Source organism: Meleagris gallopavo, chromosome 13 (genome assembly GCF_905368555.1).
Source record: "Meleagris gallopavo chromosome 13, MGAL_WU_HG_1.1, whole genome shotgun sequence".
Classification (NCBI taxonomy): Eukaryota; Metazoa; Chordata; class Aves; order Galliformes; family Phasianidae; genus Meleagris; species Meleagris gallopavo.
The window spans coordinates 15,120,269-15,147,996 of record NC_139416.1 but is presented as its reverse complement, the minus strand read 5'-3'; the positions used below and the strand labels follow the sequence as shown (position 1 = coordinate 15,147,996).

Below are 27,728 nucleotides of genomic sequence, written 5' to 3'. Positions count from 1 at the left end.
TCCTCTAACTCACCCCCCACACCTCGGCGCCATCTTGTGACTCGGCACCCTCCCACTGTCCCTGGGAAACTCCATTCCCCGTGAAGCCCCGCGGCAGGGTGGCTCTCCGGGAAGGCGGGGCGGAGGGCTGCGGGTTCCGAGCAGGTACGGGCGGGACGGCGGGTGCGGGTCCGGGCTGTTCCGAGCACTGCCCGCCCGAGGGGTGCCGGGTCCTGCGTGCGCTCCTTGCAGGTCGGTTCTGACGGGACACCGGTCCAACCTGTGCCTCTGAGCCGGCTTTCCCAGCTGTCAACAGCTAGATATGAAGCGATATTAGAACTCATATTGGTGTTAACGTGCGTTTTTACTCTGTCTTCTATAGGTCAATTTCCTGAAAAGGCACCGAAGCAAAGAGGATGGAAGCAGGAAGTAGTGCCAAGGAAGCCGTGCTGATTACGGGAGGAGGTGGTTATTTTGGCTTCCGGTTAGTGCACTAAGTAGCTGCGACATGCAGATAAATGCAGCAGAGCTGGCGTGGGGCAGCGGGCTGGGATCTGCTTCACCCCATCCTGTGCCCGTTGGTCTCAGCTCCCTGTCAGCAATCACACTGCTGCGCTTCTGAATGCTTTAAGCAAATATGTTACTCTGATTCCATGCATAACTTTTAACGGGGCTGGTCAGCTTTGTAATGGGGATTTAGATTATCATCCTTCAGCTTCCTCAGGTACCCTAGGGGACAGAAGGAGAGAACGAGCTGGGTTCTGCCAAAGAGCAGCTGAAAACACACGTTGGTTTTGTTCAGAGCTTTCCCTAATGGCAGTTCACCCACTTTGTTTTCCTCAAGAGACTGAGGAAATGATTCTATACCTTAAGCTAGGCAGTTAACTCGTCACCATAGTAGATGGCTGAACTGAGTTCAATTAGGAAAAAAAGGTATTGAAATAGTTAATGGGTTTCTCTTATCTCTGTTGAAGTGTTTTATGCATTTATGTATATAACGTACGCTTTCTGTCCTGTTCTAGTTTAGGTTGTACCATATACAAAATGGGAGTTGATGTGATTCTCTTTGATGTCATGAAGCCACTTCAACCTGTGCCAGAAGGGATAAAGTTTATGCAAGGGAACGTCTGTTGTCTGGCTGAAGTGGAAGAGGCTCTTAAAGATGTAATCTGCGTGTTCCATATTGCTTCCTATGGAATGTCTGGCAGGGAGCAGTTGAACCGAAAACTTATAGAAGATGTTAACGTGAAAGGAACAGAAAATGTCATCCAAGCCTGCAAGAGCACAGGAGTGTCAAGTCTGGTTTATACAAGTACATATAATGTGATATTTGGAGGCCAGATTATAGAAAATGGGGATGAATCTCTGCCTTATCTACCTCTTCACCTCCATCCAGATCACTACTCCCGGACCAAATCTTTAGCTGAAATGAAGGTGCTGAAGGCAAATGGTACTGAGCTTGGAAATGGGGAAGGTGTATTGAGGACGTGTGCTCTCCGACCAGCGGGCATCTATGGGCCAGGAGAACAAAGACATCTTCCAAGAATAGTTAGTTACATCGAGAGGGGACTGTTTAAATTCGTATATGGAGATCCTCTTAGTTTAGTAGAATTTGTACATGTTGATAATCTCGTTCAGGCTCACATCCTTGCCTTTGAGGCCCTCAAAGCCAACAAAAAGCACATAGCTGCAGGCCAAGCCTACTTTATTTCAGATGGCAGGCCAGTAAACAACTTTGAGTTTTTCCGACCGCTAGTAGAAGGTTTGGGATACAAGTTCCCAACCTGCCGCCTTCCTCTCTCACTTGTCTATTTTTTTGCATTTCTTACTGAAGTAGTTCATTTTCTCATAGGCCATATTTATAATTTTCAGCCTCTCCTCACTCGCACAGAAGTTTATAAAACTGGTGTCACGCATTACTTTAGCATGGAGAAGGCCAGGAAAGAGCTGGGGTACGAGCCTCAGAAATACAGCCTGAATGAAGTGGTTGAGTGGTTTAGATCTCAGGGCTGTGGACCAAAGCCAAGGAAGTATACCATTACACATCTCCTTAGGGTTGGAGGACTGCTCTTGCTGTTTATTGCTGTGCTCGTCTCATGGTTTCCATCTGCAGTTATATTTTCACCCTGAAATGAAACACTGAGTATGGAGGACAGGATTTAGTTATGTTGTATACTCTTTATTTTCACGGTGAATTAAAAAAATATATATGTTTGTACTTCTTGGGTAAATATCTTTAACAGTTTTATCTCCAGTGAATAGAATGGTTGAGCAAAAACCTTTAATTTTTATAACATATCTTACAATTCTTCTTCAAAGTAAAATTGATCAGGTCACTAAAAAGATGAAACTGTACTACTGCAAGCAGCGTGTTATTTTCTGGTGCAGTGGTACCCTTCAGACTAACCTTTTCTACCCAATAGCATTATACTCTTGGTCCACACCTTTTATTCCTAGGAAGTTTGTGTTATATGATCCAGAGGGGGGAAAAACTTACTCTTTGATCACATTCCAAACCAAGCTCTGCTTTCCATCTTGAATGCATATATGCCTAACCAATAATTTGGCTTAGTTGCTAGACAATAAATTATTGTTGTTTTTTTAACAAATACATTGTGGTGTACTTTTCTGAATAAACTCTGCGTTATATCTAATGACACTTCTGGAAAATGTACAGTTGTGTACCTAAGTTACAGCTAAGTGCTTGAAGCAGCACAGATTTGTAGATTTTCTAACTAAAATATTCCTGCTGAAGATGAATGAGTTAGCTAAATTGCATTATGAAACAGCTGTGATTTTTCCCAGCATTACTGAATGGTTAAACAACCATATTTAAAGGTCTCCTGTTAACTGATTACACTCATATTCCATTCCTTATAAAATCTTTATAGCCTCTGATAACATTCCTTTAGTGCTTGATATCATTAGAACTTCAACTTTATAGCAGGATGATAAACCAAAAGAAACTAAATGTAATAGTTAAGGGACAGCTCAAGGCAGCACTCACTTTTCTTCCCCTCCCTCCATAACAAGGAATAAATTGAGGCAATGTTTGCATCCTAGGAGTGTTGAACTCCTTTATCAAAAGCTACTGTGCTTCCAACAAACAACATTTCACTGTTCTACGGACTGCAGAAGGATCACTTACCAGAAGCCATTAATATACACCATCGTAGTTTGCAGGAAGATTAATCTTTCATTTTAATAAAAGATGAAAAAAAAGTGACCTCACAAAAGCTTTGGCCTGCTGTTCTCCTAGAGGGCCATGCTTTTCAAATGAAAACCACTGCTTACTTCCTCCTCTCCATCCTCTGGCTCTGACACAATGTTAACAAAAGTAAATTAAGAGATCTTAATGCTAAGAAAAGCAACAAAAAGAAGACAATGTACAAGAAATTGCAGATGCCTGCTAGCTACAACCATAACATTGGTATTTCACGCTAACTCTTGCAAAAAGCAGATCTTTTTACGATGTGGAATGCCATTCCTGTGCCCCAGAGGACTTTTTTTTTCTATTTGCAATACTTTTTTTGAAAAATAAAATAAAATAAGGAGCCACTACCATGCATGCTTATCTTAATGGGGTTGATGGAAAAAAATAATCTATGAAAGTGCCCCAAAGTGTAAACACATGCTGTTAGTGCTGGCTGAGGTTAAAGTCCTGGATAACTGTTTATGTACAAAGAAAACTTGGGATGGGTGGCAAAGACACAAATACCAAAACTGAAGCAGCTCAACCTCCTGCAGAACAAGCACAACATGTGAAGCTCTTCATCTGTCTGGAGTCAAGGACAGAACTCTTCACTGATAACACAGCAAGAGGTGCTAGTTTGTCCTAACTGCCCATAACTTCTGCTTGAGTACATGGTACTAAATCAGCCCTAGTTGAGAGAAACAAGCAGCCACTTGGCAATGCCTACCCCAAACCAAACAGCAGCCTATTTGGCTCCATCTAGTAAACAAAGCAAGAGTCGTGTTTGCTCTTCAAGTAAACTTAGAAGAGGTGAAGGATACTTCCCTGTTTTACGTTCCAAAATGAAAAGAAGAAATGCAAGGCTTCAGGAGTTACTTCAAAATTACTTTGTGAAAATTATTCAAGACTTACGTGTGCACAAAGCTAGTCACGGCTGCTTTATTTCAAATATTTTTAAAATGAAAATTATTTTTCTGTTATTACTACTTTTATATGAGTGACAGAGTAAATTCAGGTAATTCAATTGTTTTGTCTGTTCCAAAACTTTATCTATTATTTGTTTTCCTGGAAGTGAATTACCAGAAATACACCTCAAAACTCAAAAAGCAGAAATGAAAGTTTGCTAGAGCTCAGAGTTATTTAGCAACTGGTAAAAAGAATGGCGCTGATGTTTTTAAATATCTCTTGGCAGCTGCTTAATCTTGCATAACGCAGCATGTCAGCATAAAACTAATGTCTGCCAGATGTACAGGAACGACTTATGATGTGTGTGTGTATATGTTTTAGAAGTTCAAATGTCAATCATCCTTAAGTAGTATGTTTTTTTGTAGCATCACCTCCTAGGAGACCCAATCAATTTTTTCTTTCATTTCTATCGCTAATTGCCACATACTTGAAGTGATACCTCAGCAGCATAAATGCCTCATAGATGCTTGATTCCAGCTCAACATATATACAGTTTTTATTAGAAGACTGAGAAAAAATTGATTCCCAAGAATCTCAGCAAAAGAAAAAAATCACAATACAAAGACATCATGCCTTCACCCAGAAACACTTATGCCCATGCAATTAAGACACCCTCATTAGCAGAAAGTGCATTAATACAATTTTACCATGAACGATGGTTCCAAATGACTACAAATTTCAGCTCTGCCTTCTTCAGACTTTATTTTTTGAGTTGATACAAACCTGATGCTCACTACCAGCTGAAATTAGTATCTACCTGTTACTGGAAAAGGTCAGTTAGGAGTTGCATGTTCAACATGATCTTTAGCCTTTTCCTTCTGCAGTGCCTGTTTGTATCCAGATGAAGTGCAACAATAATGACTTCATGAAAACAATAATTAAGTCAGTTCATCTTAAAAAATACACAAATGCCCTTCCTCCAACCTCTGATGCAACACACCATAACATTCCAGCAGACTGCTGTTCAATTAGAACTCATGCATACTGCCTGGAGATTTGAAGTGATGACATTCAATAAACCATGCTTAAACGAAGAAGCTTCTGGGATCATTCACATCACTGCTATCAAAACATTTTTATTAAAATAAATTATTTTAAGAATTTAAAATAGTTTCCATAAGAATATGACAATTCAACTGATAACATTCTTATAAATGATTTTCCTCCTAGATTCTAAAATTAGCATGCACATTCAAACCTTGTTTCATATTAAAACAGCTGCAACTGTGAAGAAGTTGCTTGAGTCCACCTTGACAAAGAATTGAGAGATGGGCCTTTGGAGTTAAAGCAATGCAAGATACAGTAATTTTCTTCTGAATGTAACATCTTTATTCTCAGCGGGAAAAAAAAAAGTCTTTCTGTAAAACTGAATGGATTTTCATAAATACCAAGGAGTACCTCTTATAACTTTAAATATGATGCTTGCATGGAGAATATACACACAACTTTCTGAAGAACTGTAAGACGTGCTAATTCTTAAACATTTGCACAGCAGCAAGGAACTCCTACATTCATCATACAATGGCTGTTCTTTGTCAGGTATAGACTTAAGGAAAGTAGTCAAGCCAAATGATTTGCCTGGGCCATGTGGCTATATCTGCTCTGGAACTGAGCTAGAAATAATAAAATTAAACCACAACAGCCTAGAGATCTAGAATTTGGTCTCCCTGAGCATTAGCATCTTGTGGTCCCCTATTTTTCGTAATCAGTACAGCCCAGATGTTATTCAGCTGCCTAAAAATCCTGTTCCACCTGTGGAAACAGCTTCAGGACCTTCCAGACACAGCTTTGGGCCACCTCATCTGACCAACACTGACAACACAGTGTTCTCAGAACATTGAACGCGACACACACTGACTGCTGAATGAAATATATAGCACAGGGACTGACTGTATGACACACTAAAATATGTCCTGGAAAACAGTACAAAATGCACGTGCACCAAAGGTCCTTACCACCCACAGCAACTGGATCAGCTCATCATACAGTGATACTGCAGGTAAGCCCAGGCTTGTACAGCAGTCTAAGTTATTGCTGTACCTCTAAAATCCACAGTTGATGCCCTCTCCTCCCTCCTCCCCCAGAAAAATTGCATTCATCTAATCCTTGGACAAACCAATCAGAACTGGTAACTGAAGAGATTTCAGGCAGGAAGAAGAAAAGAAAACCCTTGAATTACCTTTAGCTTTGTCCTCTTCTCTTTTTCGGATGGCTGACTGGTATTTAATTCCTTCATTAAAAATATCTAAAGAAGACATTCCATTGTGGGATGCTATTATAGCATTTCCATCTCAAGATAAGTGAGACACAACTCTTCATAATAACTAAAACCTCAGTGGACTTCCTCAAACCATCAGATGTGAATAAACAACAGCATCAATTAAGCACATCTTGAAACAACAGAATAGGGAGCAAGAGAAACCAAAAATGGCTGAGGCATCTTCATCAGGCAAGGAATCCCAAATGCATGCATGTTTTCTGTGATGAGAAATACAGCATGATATATGCAAAATTTTATGATTCAGACAGTCATTTAGACAGAACTTAACTCCCATGCATACCTGTGAAAGAAATTCATTTATACAGACAGCAAAACTTCACCCATGTAGAGAGAAAGTGACCAGGAATTTGAGAGTAATAAGATAGTGCTAGCACAAAGAACTGACATGTACACAAATTACCATATCTGGTTTTAAATATGCCATTCAAGGGCCTTCGTTTCACTCTTGCAGTAAAGCATGCTTGCTAATCTACTGAGTTTTCGCATCTGTAGCTCAATGTTCTTCACTTGATCAAAGATGTAAGACTAATGTACCTCTATATATGTGCATACTACCATTCTTGGATTAGATGTATTTTGGTAAAACAGTCTACATTTACAGAACACTATCATCTGATGCTATCATCTAAGTAGGACTGCAAGATTAAAAATGGACAGTTCATTAAAGAAATCATTTCTAAGCACATTAGCAGCTGAAAGGATTTGCAAAATGATGCTATATCAAAGTAAGTGCTTTTCAGAGTTGAAATGCCTTTCTGAAAAGAAAGAAAGAAAAAGAGAAAACACAACAAAACACCACATATTTACATTTTAAACCTTTCCCTCCAATACCTTAATTTAGAAACACAAGTTCAGAGGGGCTGCAAACACAAGTTCACACATTGTTCTCTTAAACCTTTCACAAGGAAGCATCCAAAGTCAAAGAGGATATTTGATTTCAACAAAAGTAACATATTATCCGCTACTCAAGAAGGGCACAGAGAGCTACTAATAAGAGACAGTATGAGCTATTAGCTGCCCAAAATTCTTTATACAGTATCAGAAGTACAATCCATTGCCTAAGGAAAGGTAATATACATTTAAAAAAAGAAATGTTGGTGCAAAAGTGCTTTTACAGCATTTAATAAATTAAAAACTCACTACCAGTTAATGTTAAGGAGCCAGGTTGTTAAAGTGGTGTGATTCCATGCATGCAAATTGTTGTGAATGTCTTATCTATACCCTGCGTACACAATGAACAATTTAAACTTGTACTTCAGGTATTGATAAGCAGTGAAGTCTATGCAACTACCCACCTTCAGATTCTTTAATATACAGAAAGTCTGGCCTGCACAGAGGTACAGGCCAAACTTTGTACAGAATATAAATTATTTGGAATTAAAAGTTTTTCTTATAACAAGAAATTAATAAGAAAATCCATCTTCCCTCCTCTTCTTCCTCTTCGATTCATTCAGCACAATGAGATCTTCACAGAATAGAATGACCAGGATAAATTAATATCTCCACCTGAACTGCTCCATAAAGCATGCATCAAAGAATGATTGCTTTAAGAGTAGAATTTGCTGTTACTGACTTTCTTCTCCCTTAATCTTTTAGGGAAAAGAAGAAAAAAAAAAAAAAAAGGAGTTAAGTCTCCTTGATATTTCTCAGAGGGAAATGGTTTACTACGTTTCAGTGTCTAAGTAATGTATCAGCAACAAGGATTGTAAATATTTTTCCTGCAATAAATGGGAATAAACCAGTGATTCATACAACTGTTCAGCACACGCACACACACACACAAAGGTAAAAAAAAAAACTATTTAAAGAGAAGTCTTCCTCCCATTTCATTATCTCAGAAAGGCCCAAAGATCTACTCAATACTTCCACATGGTCACCTGGTAGAGGAAGCCTCTCTTCCTCCTACCCAACCCAAAGGTGGCAGCAAATGAGACATACCCTTCCCTCAGCTTTGGATTGCACACTGACACTTAACCGACTGTTCTGTGGTCTTAAAATTGTTCTTATCTTTTGCAGCATGTGTCTCTGGAAGCATGTTGTTCCCACATATTTAATACACTAAGGACATCACCAGGGACATAACCTTAATAGTGTAGGAGAGGTGGTTTATTTATTTGGCTATACAGAATATATTTCCAAGCTTTTCTCCTAGAAAGCAGGATAAAAGAACATAAACTCACAGGATTACACTGTGATTACTGACACCAGGATTTCACTGAGCAGACATTTCAATGAGTCTGCTGGCCTCTAGTGGTTTGCAGCCCTGCCTCACTTCAGACATGCTAATCCTACTCTGACTATTCTTAGAGGCTTGTTTTAATAAACCTGAGATTTTCTTAACATTAAGCCATACTTAGATGGAGCTACCTTAGAAAGAAGAATGATTATCGACCCACCTCCGGTTACATGTTTCTTGACACATCTGTAGTTTGTGTTCATTCACATTGAATTCTCTTAATAATGCATCTCTGTTAGGATTCCTTAAATTCATATGGGTATCATAAAGGAACAGCTGGTTATTAAGTTCCTCCTGGCGCTTCCGAAGTTGCCGACACGAAGAATAAAGCTCTTCTTCATATTCCTTTGAAAGAATATTGGAAATCAATGTAATAATAATGGTAATCAGTGAATGTGAGAGATACCCAAAATGATACAGAATCAACAGAGTTCGGGGGGCTATTTTCTTTTCCTAAACACATTCCATTAGCTTTATCTGGAAACACATTTTGGAAAATATTTTCGCATAACAAATCATGTCAGTGTGTTGAGCAAAGAACAGCAAAAGGACATCACTGTGGGACATCAGATTATATGTTTTAAAATACTTTTTAATTTTGTTGGTCTTGTTTTTGACAGCTCCATCATATCTGTGTATTAGGTGACATTAACAGTCTTGGTGTTTTCCTATTGAAATCCAGACCACAAGTAGAAATACTGATGAGTAAATAGGATCCCTAACAGCAGCAAGCACCAGATGACCAAGGAAGGACACATCCTTTGTATCTAAGAATCTATGGTTGTTTCATACTTTCAGAGGAACAGGCTAAGTATTTGAAGATTAATTTACAGAGAGTCTGAGTTTCTCTTGTATGTGGCCCACAGTAGAATGTCTCAAAATTCTTCTCAAGCATAAATAATCAATATGATTCCTCTCATGACTTCAAATTATTTTAATACTTGAAAAACTTTGCATGCACAAGCTGCCTCTTTTCTAGTGTTACTTCTGGGAAACAGTATTGGCAGCAACAAAGTCTTAGTTTTCAAATCAGCAGCAAAACAAGATACATATCCTAAAAGAAATGACATGCAATCAATAAATGTGACAAATCTAAATATTTTCAGAGATGGCATACTAATAAGAATGCCCCTTTTAGAACTCAGTCCAGATCCACAAAAATTGACAGGTTTAGAAACATAGCCATGGAGTTTTAAGTTAAAGAAACAAAATCCTTTCCTGACCTTTCTTTTTCCTCCCAAAACATATTCCTACAGTTCCCTGGTATAGGATGAAGCAAATAAAAGCTAAAGAGATTCACACACTTTCTGATGCAAGTGAAACGATTTTCAGGTTAATAAGACATGCTTCTAAATGTAAAAATCTCAGTGTAACCAAATTTCTACAATATCAAGAAGACTGGTTAACTTGAACAAAAACTGCATGAGGCCCCACATAACAATTCACATATATACATGCTTACATTTGCTAGATTCTTGCTACTCTATTCCTAAGGAAATTTCACAGCCATTCTGATTCCCCTTTATAACTGTGATTTCATCTCCAAGAGAATACAGATGGAGTTCTGTATATAAACAGGTCTGTTATTAAATTATACCATTTTGTGAAGGGTCATTATCACAAATAAAGAAAAAAAAAAAGGGCAGAAGAACAGATGGATACAGCCCTGATCATTCCTGATGCTTCTTGAATGACCTGGCAGAACTTCCAGAAGTTGATTAACCATGGCAAACCTTGATTTGCTACAGACTGCCAAACAAAAGCAAATTTGTTTGCAAGTTCTCCTGCTACCACCCAGAAACATCAGACCTTGCAAAAATAAAGAGCTATGCTGCATCTTCCCTTGGCCTAACAAATTGAAGGTGTTTCAAGAATGTGAAATACGCTACCACCAAAGGACTTAGTGCTGACAGACTGGGAGACATGCTGCTGCTATGAATAACACTGAGATACACTCGCCCCAGGCAAAGAATGAATTTCTGAAGAGAAATCAGCAATACATCTACGCACCATTCCCATGCTCAACATTAGGCAACAGCAAGTTGTTACCAGTTTTCTCAAAGGCAACAAGCCAAAAAATATGTAAATATGTGAGTTTATCTGGTCTCCTGGATCAGACTCACGTTCATGGAAAACGAACATTTCAAACGTTACCTTCAAAGGACATGCCTCTCTTTTCTTTAAACATGCACTCTTTGTCTCAGCTTAGCTTTCTCCTTCTCTCAGCTTCTATGGCTGCCAAGAGCTGATTACACACAATCATATTACATTCTGTGTTTATTAGCTGGCTTTGCAAAAATTTTAACAAGAATGTTTGAAAAAGGCTGCCACTCCTCCATGAAGAATGTGACTGAGAATTCAGTGATTTCCATTTCAGTGTCCGTAACTGTAGGGACAAATCTCTCCAGAGACATAATAACTTATAATAACCAGCAGAATCTGGTGTTTTATGAAAACTAACATATATTGGTGTGAACTACAGCATTAGCTGAATGGTTGTGAACAACTACAGATGAGTTGCACTTCTTCTTCCTCCTCTGAATATGAAGGGTACTGGAAAGCACCCAGAAATCCTCACTTCCCAGAAGCACCGTAAAATTTCATTACTTGTTCCCTGTGCCATTGTATTTAATAAGATATAATAAAACATAGATTCATATATAGTTATAATTGAATATTTAGTTATATATAGTTATATTAATATATAAAATATATAGAATAAAATATTATTCACATATAAAGAGAGTCTGAGAAGAAGCCTGCTTTAAATTAACATAGAAAGGTGCACCTCCGAAGCACCAACAAATGCTCTTCACAGACTAAGCATTTGAATGTGTGGTTCCATGAACAAAGGATGCATCATCATCATTTTTCCTTGAATGTGTAAAAATAATAACTAGAATTTCAATTGGCAAAAAAAGCCTGAATTTCAGAAGTAAAAGCCTGAATTTAGCTAGCTTTGCATGGCATAAGTCAGTTAACAGGGGAAATACAACAACCATGCTGGTACAGCAAAAAACAGTGGAGGTAATTAGGCTTTGTTTGTGCATTATGTATTTTAACAAATGAGTAATTTGTCTCCTCAGTGGGAGAGTAGCTCAATTTGCATTACTGGTCTTCCCCAATACCTAAAGAAGAAAAATCAGATAATACCACACCATACACTGAACAAAAACCTATATCCTCGTTTCCTGGTTTCCACAAAGAACTGCTAACATGTTGTGAGTGCACAGAACAGATGAGAGGATCTCACCAGAACTTGCTGCATTTCACAGTGAATCAGAAGTGAGGCTAGCTCTATGTCTTCACTGTAACCGTTCTTGAGAGGAACTGATCTAAAACCTGAAAGAGAAACAGAAACAAAGCATATACGAAGAAGTACTAGAGTCAAGACCATCACAAAAATGGTGCAAGTAGGCCTAAGGACTAAAAGATCCCTCACTCTTCAAATGCTTCACTGCTGAGAGCAAGCTTTCCTATGTGAATTACAGAGAAACAAAAGACAAGAATGATAGAACCAAGAAACAAAAGATTTCATGTACTCTTAGAAACTAAGGCCAGATGCAGAGAAAAATCAGAAAACTTACTCTGCATATGCCCATGTCTAAGGCAATGAATTAAACAAATACTCTGACACACAAACAGAAAACAAAGCTTCCCACATTTTACTCAGAGCACATAACTCTGTTGCTGAAATGGAGTCCATGGTAAAGATAGTTAAAGACACTGGGATCATATTAGTAAGGAGATAGGAATAATATCAAAACATCTTGTTGCTTTCATCTGAAAAACAGCTCAAAGTGGGAGTGGAAGGAAGAACTTCAATGGAATCTCTTACTTTCAGAACAAAGAAACCCCTGGGTTTATCGGTACACAAGAACTATATTTAGCTTTCACAGAGTCCTGGCACACTATTAGTAGCAGTTCTAAAACTGTCTTTGTTGTGATTTGTTGCTGCTGCAAATTTTTCTATCCTATCTAAACAGAATTAAAAATGAATAAATAAATTTAGAAGGCAAGATGAGGATTATTTTACATGCTTTTCACACAACACGGCTAACATCATAATAAACAACAAATTGAAGGAATTCAGGTCAAAAAAGCACTTCTCATTTGGCGTGTTATAGCTGCCACTGTAGAGAGCAAAATCACAGCACAATAATTTTTAACATCATTCTGATTTAGTCCCTTATCACACCTCCTATTCTTACCTGATTTGATGCCTTTGATGGGAAAAGTGGCATGTGCTAAGAAATTGGGGTCACTGAACATATCCTCCTCATAAACAACAAAGCGCAAAAATGCTAGATTTGGATCATAAATTTCAAATTTCACTTGCTCTGGACAGGGTGCCCAAACTGGATTAAGGCCATTGTCATCTGTAATGAAAAGGAAGCATTTACAGTATGAAGCAATAAATTCACTTCATTCATATACGGGTATGTATCCCAGGCCATTTTCTGGGCATACAGAGGCCCAAAAATCCTATTTACCATCTGTCTCATGTTGTAACCTCATTGCAGACAGTTTGTATTTGTTTATTTGTGAGGGGAGATAGGAGGAAACTTGGCAGGGATGGAAATCCACGAAGAAAAGCTATTATTTGACTTTACATATATACAAAACCTCTGTGGACCCTAATTCGTTGCTCATATTCATGAGCCTCTTGTTCCATATCACAGGAAAAACATGTATGATGTACAATGCTAATGTACGATGGTCCAATTCATTTATGAAACACTGAGTAACTTGGCACTTGCAAAGCAGCTAGGAATTCTGCTGTCTAAGGTCTTGGTCACTCTTGACAAAAATGTAAAATCATAATCCTCTTCTCTGAAGTACTGAAGAGCCACAATGTACATTCTGCTTCTAATTTTGTATTTATCTTCCACTGTTGTCTGAGCCGTAGGTTTCAGTGGCTTAGATAATTAGATTCAAAGCCTCTTGTCTACCACAGGAACACTGCTGCATCCAGATATATTAAATTGTGAAAAGACAGCCAGTCAGTTTATTAAAGACTGTTCTGTCTTATCTTCTTACATACAAAATTTTTAATAATCAATTTTTGTTTGACTGCCACTTAAATATTGTCCCATTTCATTTGCTTACATGACTTTCATGTACACACACACACACACACACACACACACACACACACACACACTCTCTCCTTATCCAGAACTCACCAGGAGTAAGCTTTGATCAAAATTTTACTGCACTGCAGGTTATACAACTTTACAGCCATATCTACCCAAGCTGTCTCTGAGGGGATGCCAGTCTTCGAACCCAACTTGAAATAAACACAGTCTGGATTTCACAGTACTAACTCCCCATTTCAGCCAGAATTTTGGCAATTGACTAAGTCTGTAGGAGGCACTTTTCAAGGCAGCGATTTAAAAAAAAAAAAAACATGCAGACTACACAAGGTGTTGCATAGGCCAAAACATAACACAGTTGCAACTTTTCGTGAACTAACAGTTCAGGTTTTCTCCCTGAAAAATCAGATATTCCTTCAAGTTTTGCAAATTAACTCAGGAAGGCAGGAGAGCAGGTTACCAAATTACTCCCCATACAGGTTGCTGGCCAATTATAGACATTATACATTCATTATCATCACTTACTTTATGTGCACTGAAAGCATAACCCCATTACACAGAAAACTGCAGATACTCACTCACAACTGTTGTCTTGAATTTGTTATTATCATACTCAGCCCCACATATTTCCACCTCTACAAAGGGACACGCAATGCTTCTACCAAGCTTTGGGAGATGACGAGCACCTAAAACCTTCAAAAGAAACTGTGAGTTATAACCACATCCAGAGGAAAATTCACATAGAAAGGTGGCCAACAGAACTAAAAGAGAATTTCACCAGAGAAAAAAGAAAATAAACCCAGAAGAGTATGCAGAAACGCACACTCCCTCTCTTGAATGTGTTTATATCTATTAAACATACTATGTCACTCATAATGGCACTCCAAATTGTCTGGGTGACTCAGTGATTTTCACTGAAAGATATTATGTCTGACATTCGTTGTACACAGTATGCAGTTCCAGATCAAGTTTGTAACATTATCTTCATTCAGACTTTATTACCTTAAAATATTCCTGCTTTATTTCACAAACCCTGTTTACCTCTCCTCTAAACTGTAGTAAAAAGCAATTAATACGTTTCTGCCTTCTCTAAAAGCATATTTTTAAAGGACATCTCTCTTACTGAATAATAACTGAGAACAGAAACAAGCTCATCTCACATTTGGCACTAGAAGACAACATGGTATAATTTTCAAACGATATATCCATTTCTCCATGAAAATGAGACTGACATTCTGATTAAGTCACAGCATACCAAATAATATGATGAATGGGGAAAAAATAATCAGCTTATTATTTTTGCTGTTCAGTTTTTCTCTTTCGTTATAAACATCTTTCATCCCCACACTGGAAATTTTGGAACTAGTTAGTTTGCTGCTAATCAATCTCCAGTAGGACATTTCTACTAAGAAGCTATTAGGTGGGAAATGCAAGTTAGTACATTTGGAATTTTTATTATCAATTACATAAAGTTATCCCTGGATGGTGTTTTTAGTTCTATAGCATGTGCTTCATTAGCATGATAAAGATATGTATTTCCTATCAGGAACCAGTGAAACTAGTTTTATTCTCAAACACTCCAACATTTAAAAAACAGTATTTTGACAATCTGTCAGGTCTTCCTCTGAAATATAATTGCTTTATTTATGGTTTTATAGATATTTATGACTTGTAAAAAAACATAATCTACAAAAGAGATTTACCCTCACTGTCATAATCATCTGCAATTTCCTCTTCGATTCATTTGGCATTGGGTCATATTCTTCATTTCTCATGCTTTCTGGCTGCAGAACATAGCCAGTGCGTCCATTAAGTGAAAACAAGGCATGGTTCAATTGCATGTATTTATCTAGGAAGAGAGTTAAACAGTCATAACAAAAAGATCCCCATCTGAATAAAAGGAAGTACCAGATTAATGGCTCCTCTCTGCAATTCTTCCTCGTTGACAATTTCCCAGGAAGAGTCGGAAAGGTAAGTTGGAAGACTCAGTTCCCTTCAGTAACTGAATCTGACAGGCCATTTTTCAACAATTTTAATCCTAATAAACCCATCTCCATTCAAAATTAGTTTCCTGTGAGTGTCATAAGCTAGCTTCCCTTACCAGGAAGTTGTGCACAGCTTTCCCTGTGGGTGAACAACTGTTTATCCAACTGAACTTTACTGCAGATATGTCTGCTTGCTTATCATGAAGAAATCAAAGTGGAATAAACCTTGCAGAGGTAACAAATGGGCTCAGAGATAGAGAGACTGATTTTTTTGTGGATCTGCTCTTAACAGAGGATTCACACATTCACAAATTCTCAAATTTATTTCTTTTATCTCCCTTCTTACTGTGAATTACAAATAAATACAACAGCCACAGTGACTAGAATGCAGAGGCTCCATTAGTGGTGAAATAGAATATGGGCTAAATCCTTTTTAAAGGGAATATTACCTGGAGTCTGAAAGTTAAGAGCCACCATCTGAGAGCCACAAAGCCAGAGGCGAAATGGGTCATAGTTTGATGAGTCAACCCTTTGTCCTTTAGGATAGACACGTGTCAGTCCCTTCAAGTTGTATTTCAGCAACTCAACTGGCTTTTGCTTAACAATACTTTCTGCCTTGGTTTCCACAAAGGAACGAATTTCTTTGAAATCAGGATTTTCTACACAAGGGAGAGAGAAAAAAAGGGCTATTACACAGGAAGACAGAAGTTGACATTTATGCTTTATTTATAATAACATTTTGTTTTACTTTGCTTTGCTTTGCCCTGTAATGAAATAACTGGTACTGTTTTAATGCAGACAATAAACTGGTTGAATGTCAGGTCTGAAAGTTAAAATTGCCTGCCTGCCACAAGCTTTGCAACAGGGCAGATAGTCTGTAGCCATGCTCTTATCTCATCATTGCTAATAATGCACTTCTGACCACTGCAGGACACATTTAAACGAGACATCTTTTCCTGGGTTTAAATGGGGAGAAGAAAGGGTCAGCCAGTGTTACCCAATGCCTCAAACAATGAGTGTAATTACAATGTCTTAGCCACGGTGACAGCTTATTAAAAGCATTTGCAAAGAAACTTAAGGAAGAAGGGCACATTTGCTGGCTTCTCCGGAATACGAAGTACATATTTCAGTGTCAGATTCTATCTGCACACTTATGTAGATCCCAGTTCTCATTTATAGTATGGAACTATATATCATTTCTACAGGTTACATCTATGGCAAAGGTGCTACAGAACCATTTTGAGAGTTCTGACAAACAGATGTCAAGTGTTCAGCCAGATTTTTTAATCTCAGAAAAAAACCACCTGACATAAAACTAGTGAACTTCCCTACTGAAGTTATATTAAGACGATGTCTCTAATCAATTAGGTAAGAAATTTGGGAGTTTCAAGATCTCTCTTCTTTCAAAGCCTCCTTTCTAAAGGAAATTCACCAAGCCCAAGAAGTTTTTCCAAGTCTTTACTGTGATTGCACTGACTACAAAAACATGGTGTGGGAAATGAGAACAGTGAGAAACTACCCAAGCTTTCATCTCCTCATTTATGGTCTCTTGTTTCTTTGTCTCATACCATTAATTAGTTCCACATTTGGCCCCACATTTAAACCAAAACAGATTGAGATATGTGCTCAAAACAATTCTGATAAATTAGGGTCTTTTACCTGATACTTTACAGCATGAACAGCCTCAAGCTCCCCTACTACTGCACAATTCAAATTGTCACTGAAAATTCTCCATGGGTGAGGCTCAATATTCTCTAGTAGAGAAAGAATAGATTCTATCTCCATTTCCAGAATTTCAACTAACATCTGTACAGATTAGTAGAAAAGTTAAAATTCAGATGTAATATTAAAGAAAATACCTAAATTGTCCTTGGTTTTGCTTGTTGGCTTGCAGTAGATTACCAGATCAGATAATTCAATGGCAATCAATTGATTCTTTTCCCAGTATTTCCTCCTGTTCTCCTGTAAAATGTAATAAAGTTTTAGATTATGGACACACTAGGCAATATGGTACAGTAACTCCACTCTAACAAAATGACAAAACTGATGCATTCTTTTTTGCCCAGATTGTTATTTGATACTTAAAACGCTTTCATAGATGTAATGTATTCAATTCAGAGAATGGATTAACCAAGTGCTTTTTTTTTTTTTTTTTTTTTTTTTTTTAAAAGCATATGTTTCAGAGCGTCCCTTTAATCAATCCTACTCAGAAGCTTGGCAACAATTTTAAAAAAATATTATTTTGTTTCTACTCCATTTTCATTAGATTCCTGACTCTATACCTCATGTAAGTGCAAATATATGAAGGAAAAAATGCAAAATATATAGTGAAGTTTCTCTCTATTTACCATCTCAAGCAAGACCTAGGCCTTGTTAGTAACTCCCAGACAGCTAAATTCAATCCTCAAGAGGATCGTTCCTGTAATTGGCTATTTACACATGAAACTAAAAATGTTACTTATAGAAAATCACGTGTAATCATGTAGGCCTCACGAATAGTAAGCCCACGATATACTTTCCTGTTTGTAAGCACCTGCTATGTGGAAGCTGAGCCAAGGTCCTTGCAGCCACAGACCGGAAGCTACTGAAATCAGCAAGACTTGCCCTGAGCAGAGATGTTTTGGCTGGAGGCTTTTCAGACACAAGAAGCAATTACAGGACAGAAAATGTTAGAAGAGCCCCATACCAAACAGCTATTAGCTTTGGTACAAGAGGTTATGAAGCAGCAGCAATTAGGAAGTCTTCCAAAAGAATCCTCTCAACAAGATGAACTGAAGAGGAAAGAAAAATTGGAGAAGCCGATGAGTTGCTAGAATGTTTCCCTGAATCAGAGATTATACATTGAAGTCTAAGAAAGGCAAGCAGAAATACAGCATTAAGAACTGAAATAGACTTGGAAAAAAAACCAAACCTGTAAACACAAGTGTCGTTGTACTTAGTGATATACTAGTTTCCCAGACATAGCTCAACAGTATGCAGAGCTCCATATAGCAGTGGAGCACTTCCAGATGCCTTGAGCTCAATTTTAGACATAAAGCACCAGAGATACCGAGCCAGGAGAGCTAGTGATGAACAAAGTACAGGAAACCTTTTTATATACAACGTGCACATCTCCAAAATAAACTGAAAACATGTCTGTGTCATACTGCAGCATTATACTTTTTCCTTCCCCAAATTTAGACTGTTAATTGTACTGGCAAAGAAGGCCTTTCCTTGCCTTTTTCCTCTCCCCATGCTGCAAGGATTTCAAGAGGCTACACCGAGGAAAGCCTCCTGATTGACAGAAATGAGTTTAAAGCATCTTTGAATGCAGGCTGTTTAATAGTTCCCTAACTGTACAGAGGGAGAGAAAGCTGCCAAGCTCCTGAAGAGCCACTGATGTGCCATGAAAAAAAAACCATTTAGAGACACTTCTTCTAGACCAGGTTTGTCTTTTTCTCATACTTATTTCTAAACGGAATCCTGACATAAGAACCACATCTCTCCTCCCTTAACAACAATTCCTGCTGTTTTTTCCCTTGCTGAATTTGCTGCCCCCTCTGCTTGAGGTATCAACTTTCTTGCTATAAATGGGATTCTGATGACCCTCGGAATATTGCCACTCTAGATGAAAGATAAACAGCACAAGCCAACACGATACTGAAAAATATTTTCCATCATTCATAACACCCACTCAATAATAAAGAGTAGAAACAGCAAAGAAAACAGTATTCATAAGCATAGTCAACACAAAGGCATTTTGGCCACATCCAAGACTTCTTAAATACTAAAAAAGACAACAGGAAAGCAAATTAATACATCAGAGAAGGAAAAGGAAATCCTGAAGAATGTTTTTAAGTGGAAGTAGTAGTACAGGTACATAGATTAGGTATGGAGCTTAGCAAGGTTTAGCAGTATAAAACAAATCCTATTGTAAACTTACAGCACTACATATTAAAAACCAATAAAGGGGTTATATTTTTAACAATACCTCTTCTGCAGTTTTCCATGTGATTTCACGGACACTTTGGTACCATTCAAACAGTTCTTCTACTTTATCAGTTGCAAATTCAACACACGGATCTTCTGGATTCTTAGGTTCCAAAATGAAGACAAAAGGCTTTTTGTGTTTCCCTTGTGGCATTTTCACTGTTAGGTAAGTAGCAAGAAGTTTACACTAAAACCCAGTTGTTCTTCTATGCTGTCACTGTTGAACTGCTGCAACAGCTAGTGGCCAAGTCCTGGCCACTGTAGTAAGTGCTCTTATGGGGCTGGAACAATTAGTCTCAGAACGTTTTATAATATCAATAGTATTTGCTACATTAATACAAATAGTTTTCAAAGCCAAGTATTTTATGCTAAACACAAGGGATCCTCTTCAGCACAGAAAGTTCAGGAGTCAACATGCATAAATCAGAAAGTACATACCAACATTGTACGTATTTAGTACCAATATGCCGTGACACAGAGAGCCTAATGGATTGTCCTCAATAATCTGTGAAAAACAGGAGATACAGCTGACACAGCCTTCTGCACAGAATATTAACAAACAATAAATACACACCACTAAATCTAATTACACTTTCATTGAAAGCATGTCCACTGTAATATTTAAAAGGCAAACTAATTCTAAGTTTCAGGCAAGTTATAGCTTAGATAAGCTATCTGAAATAAAAATCCATACCGGTATAATATACAGGAAAACAGAACCTCCTAAAGTCCAAGCAAATCAGTTATCTCCTTCAGTATTTTTTCATGATGGACATCCTGACAAAAATACTTGACAGCACAGAGAACAGCAAAGAATGCATTCATTTCTTTATTCTTTGAACACAGCATTCAAAGTCCTTAAACCAGATTTCCACTTCCAACAGGCAGCGTGTTCTAGGGAAACACAGAAGACAAACCTTAAACCTCACCTGGCTTTCAAGCTCAGCAGAATTATCATTCGACAGGTCTTCAACATAATTAGATGGAAAATAGTGTTGGACTTTTTCTCCATAATCCCCCTTCCACCTGAATTTAAAAAGAAAAGCATACGTAGAGAAAAAAATACAGTTTAAGTGTTTCAACAGGCCATTAATGAAGAAATGATACCATGATTCTATGAAACAATCCTCAAGAAATTGGTCATTAATACCCAACAATAGCTTCCTTAGTTGGCAATCACCAGAAATATAAGTGATTAAGTGTTGCAAGATCTAACAAAGTGATCATTAACTGTAGTAACAGATCATTTCAGAGGGATTACAGTTACTGTATACTGCAATTAATGACTTAAGAGGCATTTCCCCCTCCAGTACTAAAAATACTATTATGTGGTTGATTACCCTGCAGAAACTACAGGGAAATATTAGATTCCCAAGCAATTTGCAAGGCAGCTAAGAAACAAAACCACTTATGAAAGGAAACTATACCGACAACTAAATAAAATGGATTTCATTCCTGAGAAGTACTGAACAGAGCAAAAGAAACACAGTAATGATGACAAAGGTAATAGATGCACGACTTCTCAGAACACACAAGTGTTACGGAAGTATGAAAGCAGTAAATGAGAAGGAGGGGATACACTGGCATAATGAAGACTCTGCAAGCTGAGGTTAGTTCTGTAGGGCCAAACAATGCAAAAGACATGACAGGAGGCTTGCATTTGAGTTTTTTTTCTTTCATTTAGTATATCAGCTTTAACATTTATAAGGCCACATTTAACAAGCAAAGATTTTTAAAAACATGCTATCCAAAGTTCAATCTTTCTCTCCCATCCAGTAAGTCACTAGAAGTTCTCCTACGAGGAATCTTTGTCCTTACCAGCCTCCAGTTTCCTTTGTGACATTATGAATTAGAGCTCCTCGACAGAAGCTCAATTCATCACTTCGTTTGGCTCTGTAGTCATACAAGGCTTTCACCGTTCTCTGAGGCTTTAAGAGAAACAAAGCAAACAGGTCATCCAGGGGGACAGGTCATAAAATGATCAATAATGCAATTTTATTTTTTTTAAGAGGTGGAGGAGAGGGTGGAATTGGATCCCTTTTTGTTGTTATGAAGCTCAGAAAACGCAGTACTGAAGTTCCATAGTGACATCTGTTGTTGGAAGCAAGTAATGCTACTTGACTGCTATTTTTCATCAGCTTGAAAAAAAATGTTTTGTTGGTTTTTTGAAGAGCACTGCAATGTAATTACTGTAGCAAAAAAAAAAAAAAGTGAAGTGTCAATCTATCACCATTCCATGTATTCACATGCAGCTGGAGCACATAGGCTTAACAAGTAGTCAGAGAGCTTCCACTTCCAAACCACATCAACTATCCTGCTGCTCACGTTTCCTTTAGGAAGTTTCAGCAGAACAAATAATTACTTTATCTTGAATTTATTAGTACTCAAATTCTCCAGTAGCAATGTAAATACATTAGCCAAAAAAACTAAAAGAAAGTTATAGCCACTGAATTAACAATCAGGTGAACTTTTAGGAGAATCTAGTAGGAGACCATAACAAGAATTAGAGGTAAAGAAATGTTTGTTGTGCCACTTGTTATTAAATTCTGGAGCATACCTGAATAAGCACATGTACAAATCAAGCCACCTCCACTGACTAAGTAGCAAGAAGTGCCTGAATTCCCAATATGGGTGAATCAATACAAGATTTGCACAGAGAAATTGCGTGTACAAATTTTGAGTAGATATTAGAAAAAAAGTCACATCATTCAAAAGTTCACCTGTCTAGTCCCCCCATAAATCAAGCAGCCTAACACTTTCAGTTAACCTTTTCATTACTGATAACAGGAAATCAACAAACAATTCTCATCATTTTCAGAAGTGTAAGAGAAAACGTGAAGGCCATCTCTCCTAAAACATACCACTGTAGGGGAGATTTCACTGGGTTCCACATACATCTTGACATCATAAAGAGAATTTATATCTTTTTCCTAAAAATGGGAAAAAGGAAAAAAGGTAAATTACAGTAACCAAAAATTAGAAAAATACCTTTCTGACAATAGAGATGCAAACTGAACTTCATAATATGGGTGTCTGGCTTCCCTCCTCATCGCTGTAGTTGAACACAGCTGAACAGCAATATTAACACAACCATGAGATCTAAAATCCTTTCTGCCCCTTTTAGCCTCTCCAGAAGAAACAGAAAAAAAAACAGACTTGGATTTGAGACTTGAAAGATGGCAAATTTGTTTTTTCTTGCAGCTTCCAACACCCATACATTTGAAAACAGACGAGGTCATCTCAGGCTTTTCAAGTCAGTTACCTGTTTGAAGCACTCTCATCATGAAATACATCTATCCAGAAAGTAGACATCTATCCTAAGCTAATTATCCGGTCTTCCTTTTTAGTCAGCGAACAGACAGGTATCTCTGGGGGAAATCTCCTCACACTTATCTCAAAGAGTGAGCCTTCAGAGGTACCTCTCACTTTTTACCACAAAAGGCAGTAGGACACCACCCTGGGAAAGCTCCAAAGTGGTGAAATAAATGCTACTTCTGTCCAGGATATGACAGGCACAGCAGAATCTTTCTTTCTTTAAGATTTCTGCCTACTCCAGAAACAGAAGAGAGGGCCAACTGCACGTACGGCTATTATCAAAAACAGAGCAATATGCCCTACTTCATGGAGGAGCTTTTCTAACCAAATCATGAGGAAAGCAGAAGCCACCCCATTAACAAAGATGAAGCTTTTTCCTTCACATGTCTCAAAAACTTCTAGAGAAGTCAGTGTAACTATCTTGATTTCACAGACTGCTTAAGCTTCCCTGAAGGACATCTATCATAGCCAGAACCAAACCCAGCTCCACCAGACCCAGACTTGGGACTCCATCTGCTAAAGCACTTGGCACCCATACAAAGGACATCACTTACTGTGCTGTAGCGCTCCAGCAGCTCCTCAGTCACGGGATAACGCAATTTCATTTTCCTGTACAGAGGGTGCTTCTCATAGTATGTGACCAGCTCCACTAAACTCTCAAAGTAGGCTGACGTTCCAAGCACAAAATGGCGACCTTCTTGCTGAATTCGGAAGTGCTTCACCTTCCCCTCAGCTCTGTGAAACAAGTACAAGTGCTGCTAAAGGTATTGGTACTTGGCATAGCGAAAGCACGAGTGCTGCAAACTAGACTAAAATTGCTTTATGCATCTTAACCATGTGAAATAGTTTCTCCCTCTTCCAAAACATCTTTTATTCAAATAGAATTCCATTTGCTTGATTAAATTCACAAAAAGATATTCTGACTTTTCTACAATGCGCAGGGCCTCGGGAAAAATCCATGTTTTTGCCTAGATTAAATTTCCCTATTTTGTTCCCCTACACAAGGGTATTCTGTCACTTTCAGACTAACATAAATGTCTAGAATCAGACTGAGAGCCCCATCGGAAATCCACTGCTGCTGATCTGCTGCTGTCCCTAAGCAATGAGTCAAACTCACCTCAAACACAATTTGATTTGAAGGCACAATGGAGAATACCGTAATTCTATACTTTTTATTAATATTGTTATAGGCACCAGAGTTTCAAAAAGATTTTCCCTGGCAATAAAAGCCTACAAATAGATAGAAAACAGTGTTGTTTTGACAGATACCAAACAGATTTTAGTCAGTTAGATGACAGGGTGGAATTCCCAAAGGATAAGGACCTAGAATTATTGCTGAACCAGCACCAGAAAGAAGTTCAAAACAGCACTTTTTTTGCAGAGAACATCAAGGAAGTAAAGAAGGGTCATGCACAGCTCTGCACTGGAAAAGAAGGACAACTGGTGCCCAAATATTTTTATAAACTTATTAAGGCTTATTCCATTGACAATTTACTGCTGTACACTTTCTCACACCTTACTAATTACTCAGAATTTGACAGCATGACTGTATGACTCAAAAAAGCCCATTTTTAAATGAGATAAAACAAACAAAAAAACAGAACACTGTTGGCTACTAAATAATGTATTCATATCTGACTTCTCTTACCTGAAAGTCATGGCAAATGAATCAGGTTCATCTCTCTTTCTAATCAGAAAGGCTCCATCTCGAGGAATTCGCATCAGCATGTCTTCTGCCTCTCCTCGACTCAAGTTGCTATAGTACCAACTATAGTCAAAAATCAAAATGGACAAAGGATTACAAAGCTTGTCTAATGTCATTCAGTAACACTAACAGGTAGCGTTACTAACAACAGAATCTCTAACACTACAACAAAAATTATGCATTCAATTTTCCACACCTTGCCATCTACAACAGCATCTTACTACAAAATACTTTAACACAACAGCTTGTTTTGGATTAAATCATCGAGAAGACGGCAGAACACCTTGCCTCCCTGCAATGATAAAACATAAATCAGCATTTCTTCACAAAACAAAGTCACTGGATTCTACTTCTCATTTGCCAATCAGTTTTCAGTAGTTACAATCACAGTTTCAACATAGTATTTTCATTTATCTGTATTTGGGCTTTTCCTTTATCCTACTAGGTATTTGACTCTAAAAGGGAGAGACATGAGATTTGACAGATGGACCATTCAGTGGATAAGGAATTGGCTCAGTGATTGCATTTGAAATGCTGCCTGATGTTCAAGTGGAGACCAGCGACAAGTGGTACCCCTCAGGGGTCAGCACTGGGAGTAGTGTTATTTAACATCATGATTGGTGACGTGGACAGTGGATTGAGAAGCTTAAAGTCATAGATCTATACTTTTCAAGCACAGGAGAATTGTTTTTTCTGCTTGCAGAGAAAACAGATCAAAGGGCAGTGATGAGAGTGTTCTCCCATCAAACAAGAGCAAGCTCTGCTTGTGATCTATGTCAGGTAAATAGCAGCTGGAAATAAACATCAAGCTACACTACTTCCAATCAGCATGGGGCCAAGTCAGCCTAACCAATTTTGACAAGGTCAGCTGGAAGTGAGGATTAGGGAAAGGTAAGTCTTTTGGGCTCACTGCTCCAGTTATAAGAGTTTCCAGATGGCACAGTTGCTATATCACAGTCAACTACTAAATATGTAACCCAACCCAATGGGTACTATAAATCACTAAGCAGAGAAGGAAGAGATTACACACTTCCACAGCAATACTGTTCTCACTAATTTTTCTAGTTGTTGTTAGTAAAATTGCTCTCCCAGTGACTGCTCTGTTTTAACAGGTTCTGACAAAGTCAGTGATCTTATCTGCCATCTCTCAAGGAGGTTTACTCCTCTAACATCCATGAACAAGCAACACTCAGGTATGCTCTTTTTGGAGAATCTTCTAAGCAAAAATCCAAGATCATATAAGAAATGCAAAATACTCTGTAGCATCACAGCCCTGCTGCTTGCCTTCAGTTGTACGTACTCTTTATTTTCATGAGGGCTGGGATTAGGCACAGCGTCAGTCAGACGCAGCTCAAATTCAGCACATCTCAAGTGGACCTCCTTGTAGTGTTGAATGAGATCGTAGATGCTATCAAAAGTGACATTGTCTGTCAGGTAGTATTTCACAGTGTCACCATCACTTGAAGAACGGATACGGCAGTGCTGGACTCTACCTGATCTCCTGAAGAAGCAAAGGAGAGAATAAGAGGAAAAGAAAGGCATTATAACAGCTTTTACTCTTAAGCATTTCCTCACCCATTAATAGTTATCTACTTGGTAAACTTGTGAAAAGGCAAGAAATCTGTATTATCTCTTAAAATAACCTAAGTAGCAACAGCTACAAAAATCCTGACAAGTGTTATCGCAATCCCCAAAATACTATTTGTCAGCACACAGTTGTTCAAAATGTCGCAAACACTCTCTTCAAAATTTATTCTGACAACTCTGATGGCTCAGAAATCCACCTGAAAGACTCTTCAGCGAAGAGCAAAAAACAAAAACCAAAACCACACCCAACAAATTATCGTGAGAATTATTTATCATTTTCCCTCAAGTGGATATTTTCATTGAAAAGATAAATCTCTGCTAATAAAGGCCATGAGCGTGGAAATGGCAGATCAGTGTGGAAACTTGTAATTTATGCCAGATCAAGTTTGGGCCCATTTATAGAAGAAGTAACAAAATCTGCATCCTGATGGAGGAACAGAAATGTGAGAAAAGGAAAAATATATCAGACCAGTCAGTCCCCTCTTGATAACTGCAACCCTTCAAGTACAGCCTGCTCTGCCATAAGGCGCTATTCGTGCATCGAAGTTCAATGCAGAAAATAGTCTCTCAAATCCAATCAGTACCATTCTGATAAATAAAAACTACTTATTTTCTTGCTTCCTCTCAGATACAAACACATATTTACAAGGCACATATCTTTATGCAATGCAGTATGATAAACAAAATTCATACAAAGTTTTTATGACAATCACCATACCAGAATGACAAGGTGCAATCATTAGGGAAAGCCTCGCTCTCCCTAACTAGGAATGTCCCATCCTTGCCACCCATTTCAGCACAATATTCTTGGAGCAGCTTCTCAGCAGTTGTTCTCCCCTCTTTCATTTTTCCATGGAACCATTTCTCTTTTAAGTGCAGTTCAGTATGTTTAACCTCCTAGACCATAAAATAAGAATTTTTATTGTCCATTTCTAATTAATAATACTTAGCCAAAGGCATATAAGAACTTGGACTGTCAGTAGATACATCAGCATTAAAATTTAACTATCAAAATCACTTTTCTTTGTCTTTGTACTCATCATTTGTATGTCCTCAATTAGCCAAGGGAAAAAATAGATATATTTTTTATTAAAAACAGAGATAACTGGAGTACCTTGGCAAAGATCCCTTTTTAAAAACTTATTTGTAGACACACATACTGTCAGATACAGATTCTCTCTAATTTCAATAATGTCAACATAAAAAATACATATCTGTAAACAATTAAATGAGAGATTAAAAAGAACACAAGTAAATAAAAATAGCCATCACCTTTGATGAGTCCTCTTCTGCATTCTGTTCTATGACATCACTGAATGAAAGCTTTCCATCAGCAATAGCACAGTAGTGCCGAGTCCATTGCTAAAAGTTGAGAGAGATTAAAACTTATTAATAAAATAACAGTCAGACCCTAAA

At 37.9% G+C, this 27,728-nt stretch overlaps 2 protein-coding genes across 11 annotated transcripts in view; one reads left to right on the top strand and one right to left on the bottom strand.

Annotated features, from left to right (window-relative positions):
• The first annotated feature begins 24 nt into the window (after positions 1-24).
• Positions 25-2,588, top strand: SDR42E1 (short chain dehydrogenase/reductase family 42E, member 1). Of its 6 annotated transcripts, none has more exons than XM_085234705.1 (3): positions 25-144; positions 362-444; positions 1,007-2,588. In XM_085234705.1, the coding sequence occupies exons 2-3, from the start codon at positions 396-398 to the stop codon at positions 2,107-2,109; spliced, it is 1,152 nt and encodes a 383-aa protein (XP_085090831.1). In that variant the 5' UTR covers positions 25-144; positions 362-395; the 3' UTR covers positions 2,110-2,588. The 6 variants fall into 6 exon arrangements, with proteins under 6 accessions (XP_085090831.1, XP_003209894.1, XP_010716388.1 ...); XM_003209846.5 differs by having other exon boundaries at positions 27-144; positions 362-463; positions 1,002-2,588; XM_010718086.4 differs by having other exon boundaries at positions 78-231.
• Positions 2,589-4,609: 2,021 nt separating this feature from the next.
• PLCG2 (phospholipase C gamma 2) overlaps positions 4,610-27,728 on the bottom strand; it is a 64,139-nt gene continuing 41,020 nt past the window's right edge. For all 5 annotated transcript variants that reach the window (XM_085234702.1, XM_010718083.4, XM_010718084.4 and 2 more), the window contains 18 exons: positions 27,585-27,674; positions 27,031-27,209; positions 26,026-26,226; positions 24,669-24,788; positions 23,575-23,755; positions 22,567-22,635; positions 21,524-21,633; positions 20,635-20,731; positions 20,144-20,210; positions 19,707-19,864; positions 17,596-17,698; positions 16,186-16,395; positions 15,455-15,600; positions 14,330-14,444; positions 12,867-13,034; positions 11,909-11,997; positions 8,816-9,000; positions 4,610-8,008 (listed from right to left, as the gene is read on the bottom strand). In XM_085234702.1, the coding sequence (XP_085090828.1) occupies positions 7,966-8,008; positions 8,816-9,000; positions 11,909-11,997; positions 12,867-13,034; positions 14,330-14,444; positions 15,455-15,600; positions 16,186-16,395; positions 17,596-17,698; positions 19,707-19,864; positions 20,144-20,210; positions 20,635-20,731; positions 21,524-21,633; positions 22,567-22,635; positions 23,575-23,755; positions 24,669-24,788; positions 26,026-26,226; positions 27,031-27,209; positions 27,585-27,674 (2,331 nt within the window). In that variant the 3' untranslated portion in view covers positions 4,610-7,965. The remainder of the gene's footprint in view (positions 8,009-8,815; positions 9,001-11,908; positions 11,998-12,866; positions 13,035-14,329; positions 14,445-15,454; positions 15,601-16,185; positions 16,396-17,595; positions 17,699-19,706; positions 19,865-20,143; positions 20,211-20,634; positions 20,732-21,523; positions 21,634-22,566; positions 22,636-23,574; positions 23,756-24,668; positions 24,789-26,025; positions 26,227-27,030; positions 27,210-27,584; positions 27,675-27,728) is intronic.

Excerpts from the sequence above, each read along its gene's own strand:
- SDR42E1 (XM_003209846.5), top strand. The coding sequence starts at position 396 with ATGGAAGCAGGAAGTAGTGCCAAGGAAGCCGTGCTGATTACGGGAGGA. Across the intron at positions 464-1,001 it reads GGTGGTTATTTTGGCTTCCG|TTTAGGTTGTACCATATACA; the intron begins GTTAGTGCACTA and ends GTCCTGTTCTAG.